General features: G+C 50.3%; 1 protein-coding gene across 4 annotated transcripts in view; it reads right to left on the bottom strand.

The window, feature by feature from the left end:
- Nucleotides 1-4,952, bottom strand: part of INTS6 (integrator complex subunit 6) — a 44,094-nt gene extending 39,142 nt beyond the window's left edge. For 3 of the 4 annotated variants that reach the window (XM_065630254.1, XM_065630251.1, XM_065630249.1), the window contains exons 1-3: nt 4,532-4,952; nt 4,211-4,288; nt 3,272-3,421 (exon numbers count right to left, since the gene is read on the bottom strand). In XM_065630254.1, coding sequence (XP_065486326.1) covers nt 3,272-3,421; nt 4,211-4,288; nt 4,532-4,642 — 339 coding nt within the window. In that variant the 5' untranslated portion in view covers nt 4,643-4,952. Of the gene's footprint in view, nt 1-3,271; nt 3,422-3,686; nt 3,743-4,210; nt 4,289-4,531 lie in introns of those variants that run through there. The other variant, XM_065630261.1, reaches the window with a different exon arrangement.
- Nucleotides 4,953-6,000: the final 1,048 nt, after the last annotated feature.

Below are 6,000 nucleotides of genomic sequence, written 5' to 3' on the forward strand. Positions count from 1 at the left end.
GCGTGGTATTTCAGACTACCTGAAACAATGGAGAAGCTAAACTGGGAAAAGTATGGCAAAGAGAAGTCAATTAGCTAAGTGCAAACCGGACTAATGAAGTACAATGTCTCATGTGATACAACAGTGAGCCCTTACTGAACTTAATGTCTTTAAATTACTTTCTTCCTGAAAACATCCACATCATGTATTTTTCCTAATATTTCTATAAAAATGCAGAAGATGAAGAGGACCACTATTTTTAGCAAGTGCTAAAAGCTGACACCCTATTTGAAGCTTCATTCTTCTGCGAACATGGTCAGCACAAAGCATACTATGGGGGAAAAAACTATAATTATTATTAGACTCAAGCAATATAATACAGAATTTATCAGTCTGAAAGTGCTGTAAAAATTAAACAAATAGTCACCTTAAAATATGTGTACTTTCCAAAATCTTTTGTTATTGACAAAAACCTCCACAAAAACATGAACCTAACAACCTCAGATAAGACCAAGGGTTTATAAAGCCATACCATAGCACTAATATCAGAAACAGTTTATGAAAAAATCTTCCAGGTTCTTTACAATCTAAGTGTGTTGACAGTGTCCCTTTAAGACCTGAATGTGAGATACTGTGATCAGCTAATACAGCTGTACACTTGGTAACTCAATCTTCATGAGCGACTGAGTCAGTATTTATTTACTGAAAAAGTAATATGATAAATACTCATATTAAAAATCCAAACATGAATGTTGCAAGAAAATACGAAGCAGAAGATTTTCCTCAATTTCAGAATGACCGTTCAGCCATCACTCTTGTTCAGCATATCAGTTGATGGAGAACTCTGGTCTACTTTGAGAGAAATCAAGTATAGTGAGTCGCACTGCCATTTAAACACACAGTTCATACTCAGCAGGGGGACAAGACATCGTGCTGTTGGATGACATAACCAGACAATCCCACCAAGCTTGTGTAATGTCTTGTAATTTGTACGTATAATAAAAATCTGTTTTACAATTCATACATGTGAAACAAAAATGGATCTTAGCAAACATCTTAGGAGCTTGTCATACACCAAAAAACCCAAGCGTGATAGTCAAAAGATGTTAAGCCAGAGAAAGTTTTCAGATAAAATCTTAAAAGTTTAGATTTATTACTTCACGTAATACCACACCTAAGATCATCTAAATGCTGCATTTTTGGAAAATTATCTTCTCTTCCCACTCTAAGATAATCATTCTTCAAACATCTGCCTGCTATATTTTAGTTAAATAAACTACTCAAATATTTTATGTTCTTAATATTTGTAACTGCTTTTAAAAAAGTGAATCAGGACTTTATGTTCTGAGTGAAAACCATTCCAAATGCAAGTGAGCATCCTGATCACTTTTATTATCCTGAATTTGTAAGTTTCTCATACCACATACATTTAAATACCCATTTAACTTGAGTAAATTTTAGGTAGTAAACATAAACAACAGGAAGTTGACAGGATAACATGACATAGTGCTCAAAGGCCAATGTGAAGCTAAGGAAAGTTAACTGCCCTGGATCTCATCCCTTGCCAGTGCTGAAAGAACAGTTAACTGCTCCCCAATTTGATCTGATTTATGAAAAACTGCTACTTTGATAAGTAAAGCCAAAATTGGAACCTGTGACTTCAGCAGCAGATGACCTGGCTCTTGCAATATATTCATCTATTTTTGCAGACACTAAAAAGAGTTAGAATTTCTATTTCATCACTTGACAGCACACATGAACACCTCTTCAACAGTCAAGTCCACATGTGGAACAGAGCAAAAAACATGCATAAGCAAGGGTGGGTTGAAGCCCAGATAGAGACTTGTAACCGAAACAGGTCAGTCATTGCCTCATAGACAAAAGAGCAGCTACTTGCACTAGTGAACACTACTAGTGAGTCAAAACAGTCATGACAGCTCAACTGCCCACTTGATTGAGTAGTTGAGCACAGTTGGTTCACTCAGAACAAATTATTGGATGCAGGTTCAATTAGAATAAGCATCAGTAGCAATGGGAAAGAGCAAGTATTTCTTGTGTGTGCCTACAGTGGAAAGTGTTCAAAAAAGCTTTGTACAACTCATGTAACTGAACAAAAACATCAGAAAATGGGAAAGATTAGCACACAGATGTATAAGATGACAGCAGATGGCAGTAGAAAAAAAATAACCATGTGCAGAACTAGTTGGGGTTCTGGTTTTTTGGGTTTTGTCTGGTTGGGGGGGGGGCTTTTTTTATTAAGTTTCATCACTAAACTGGCATTTTAGAAATGTTTAGGCTCACTTGATCACCTAGTGGCAAAGCCACATAATGCAACATGAGAGAAATTTCCTTCCCAAACAAACATGGCATGTTATCACACAGACTCTGCTCAGACTGGAAAATGGAGGGGGAGAAAGGGGACTTATTTTCACAACCACATTCCCATGTTAAGTAGTGAGTAATCCTCGGATAGTAGAGGGAGCATACACGTGAACAACAAATGAAAAGAGGATATTTGAGTATGTCCCATGTGAAAAATACACTATATACTTTGCCCAATACTTTACACAAAACAAATCCAGGGTTTGATCCAGTGCCAGAAAGAACTAGGTATGCTTCCTCAAGCACGTGTTTAACCTAGAGTTACTGTCATTTAGCAAACTCATACTACTGAGCAATAGAATGCTGGCCCACCAAAGATGTCCTGCTTTAAAGGAATAGCAGCAATATAGACATTCGAAATGCAGGGCTTCTTAAGGCTCTGATACAACAGACAGGCCTATAAAAATACTGGTATGCAGAGAAGTGTTGTAGTAAACTCATTGGGAAAAAAAAAGGTTTTGAAAAAGTTGTGCTCCATTCAAGTACTTTTGGACATGCAGTGGTGTTAGAAAAACAGCTAATCTCCCAAACTGTACTCAATTGATTATACAGCACTGTATAGACAAAGCAGTTTTCAGGACCCCACCAGGCTCACCAGCTAAGGTTCTGAAACATAGACTTGATACAAAAAAAAAAAGACAAAGTTTAACTGAGAAAGTCAACTTGGAGGCTACATCAAAGTTTAAAAACTGAGGAATAACTGAAGTTAAAAAAAAAAAAAAAAAGGAAAAAGTTGGGTGTGAAACTGCAGTCAGCACCTGCAATTCTTTAACCTATTTGAGCTCTGCTTACTTTTGAAGAAGCTCCCATACTGAGTATTTCATGAAGATGCACTTTGGACAACAAGCTAATTGTCACGTCTGTGAAGTTCGTGGTTTACAATTTTTCTGCCTATTAATAGTCAACCTACCTGCCCATAGTTGTCTATGCCAGTTACTAATCTATTTAAATTTAATAAATCAAAAGCTGTCCTTAGAGACTGGCCAAGAGTCGTCAGTCCTTCAGCCTGAAGGTTTTTCAGCTCATTCATAAACGTTGCATGGTTTTCCTTCCAGCCAGCCTGAAAAGAGAAATGTGAGAAGACTTATTCTCCAGATATGAGCTTTGTGTTCCTATTAGGCTACAGAGTGCCTTCCGTGCCACATGTAGCTCACTACAAATGCTGACAAAACATCTCAGAAGTTACTATTTAGTGTCACTCCATAAAGCCTGAAAACACATAGTTCTCTTAAAGCTTAGAGCTCCTCATAGATCGAATGAAGATTTTTTTTTTTTTTTAATTTCTTCCGCGGGACAGATTTCTGTGAAGTCACCGATGCACAAACCTTGCAGCTACAGACACCACAGCCTGTTCTAGATGGAAGCCGCCTGCACTGCGAAGCGACCTCCAACAGGTTCACCGCCGTGTGTCACGCGGACCCACCGCCCCTTCCTCCGCGGTACGTGCCCCTCGGCCCCTCCCCGCCCCGGCGGGCCGAGGGAAGTCCCGTCCCCTTCCGAGTCCGGACTCTCCAGGCTGCAGTCACTCCTTTCCCCCGCTCGCCCCCTCCAAGCCCAACTCTCCTTGGAGTTGCTGTCACTTCTCCCAACTTGAATAAATATCCCCCACAGTTCATTGCTGCTCACACACGCCACACAGGGGAAAAAAATGTCGGCCATGTTGATGTCAGCGCTGCCGCCGCCGCCGCCGGAGCCCGTGTGTGCCGAGCTCCCCCGGACCGCCGCCAGCGCGGGCGAGGCGGGCGGGGGGGCGGCGGCCGGCAGCGGCCCGCGGCGGCGCGGAGGGGCCGGAAGGAGGCCGTGGGGGAGCGGCGGGAAGGGGGAGGGTGCGGGGGTTAGCGGAGGTTACCTTGATAGCGTAGGGAGGCTCCTCGAAAGTGACCAGCATGTACCTGTCTCCCCTGCTGGCCGGGTCCCGGGCTCGGAGCTGCGGCGCAGGGGACAAAGCAGAGGGTGAGCCGAGAGGAGGAGGCGGCGGCGCCGCCGGAGCCCCCGGCTCGGCTCGGCACGGCCCTGCCCTCCCTGCCCGCACACACTCGCACCCCCTCCCTCTCTCTCTCCCGCCCTCGCCCCGCGCCCCCGGCCCAGGCAGCCCCCCGCGCCCTGCCTCCCCCTCCCCTCCCCGCGCAGCCACTCTCGCTCTCCTCCTCTCGCAAGGCAGAGCCGGTACCTTCATGAAAGTCTCTACAGCGCCTTTGGCTATGTCCAGATAGGTGGTGCCCAGATGGGTGCGCTGGTTCATGGAGGCGGACGTGTCTATCAGGAAGAGTAAGATGGGCATAGTGCGGAGGGGCCGGCGGCCGGGCGGCTACATGGACAGCGGGCGGGGGGCTGAGGGGAGAACCGCGGGGTGGGAGAAGGAGGAGGGGGGGGGGGGAAAGAAAAGAAGACGGCGGGGGACGGGAGAGGAGTAAGTGGCTGTGAGTGCTCTGCACGGGGAAGGGCGCCTCCCCGGTGCCCCTCTGCCGAGGCGGGGGGGCAGGGGGGCAGCCCTGCCTGCCCTGCCCTCCTTTGTGTGAGGGGCCTGCTCAGCCCAACACAGGCTGGTTTGTGAGGGAGAGGCGGATAGGGCTGCGCTGCTGCTAACCTTCCCCCCCACCACCTTCCTCTACCGCCGCCCGCCCTCCCCTCCCCCTGTTGATGTTACTCAGAAGTTTCAGGCGGAGCAGCCGCAGCCCCACCACCCCAGCACTTTCTCTCTCTGACTGAGGCGCTTCCTCGCTCGCCGCCTGCTTTTAAGGCAGCCTGGGCAGGTCGGGCCCCGCCTCTGAAGGACACGTCCCCGCCCCACGTGACCGCCTCGCAGCCCCGCTATAGGCCTCCCCGTAACCGCCTCATTAGCATATTCAAATCACCCGGGGAGGGCGGAGCGGGTGGCTGGAGGGAGAGGGCGGTGGTGGAGCGTGGCCGCCGCGCAGGCGCAGTGGCGAGAGGTGGCGGGGGGACCCGGAGGAGGGCGGGGGCGCCGCTTCTCGGATGAACGTTCTGGGGGCAGAAGCCATGGGGAGGGGCTGAGGGGGAGCGCTGCAGCGCAGGCGGGAGGGTCCTCCCGCCGCCCTCGCTGAGCTATCTCGAGGGCTGTGGGCTGACGCCTCCCGCGGGGGTAGCGCCGTGCCGGGCCCGCCTGCTTTGGGGCGCGGCGGCGGGCGGGAGCCAGCCAGCCAGCCAGCCAGCCGGTCGGGGAGGGTGGCGGGGGAGGCCCTGGGGGAGCGGGGGCCGCCGGAGGCTCCCCCGGGGCGATGACGCCGGCGCTGGCGGTTTGTCCCCGCCAGGAGCGGGCCGTGAGTCACGGGGCGAGGGCGCGGGCGCTGCCCAGCGCCCCTTCCGGCGGGCGCCGCCGCTCTGCCTGGCGCTGCGGGAAGGTGCCCGGGCCCCACCTGCCCCGGCGGGTCCTTCCACCTCACCCGGGGGAAGGGAACCCTTTTTTTTTGGGGGGGGGGGGGGGGCTGTACAGCGCTGGGGTGACAGCACTGCCCCTTCGGCCCGGGGACGGCTAGGGGAGCCAGGTCAGCCTGAACCTGGTGCTGGGCAGCGGGGGGCTCGCTGGGCCAGGGGACTCGGGCTCCGGGCAGGCGGTGCCCGTCGCCCGTCAGAGCCACTGGGTTTCGGATGTGGAGAACAGTGCTCCGTAACCATTTT

Source organism: Caloenas nicobarica, chromosome 1 (assembly GCF_036013445.1).
Source record: "Caloenas nicobarica isolate bCalNic1 chromosome 1, bCalNic1.hap1, whole genome shotgun sequence".
Classification (NCBI taxonomy): domain Eukaryota; kingdom Metazoa; phylum Chordata; class Aves; order Columbiformes; family Columbidae; genus Caloenas; species Caloenas nicobarica.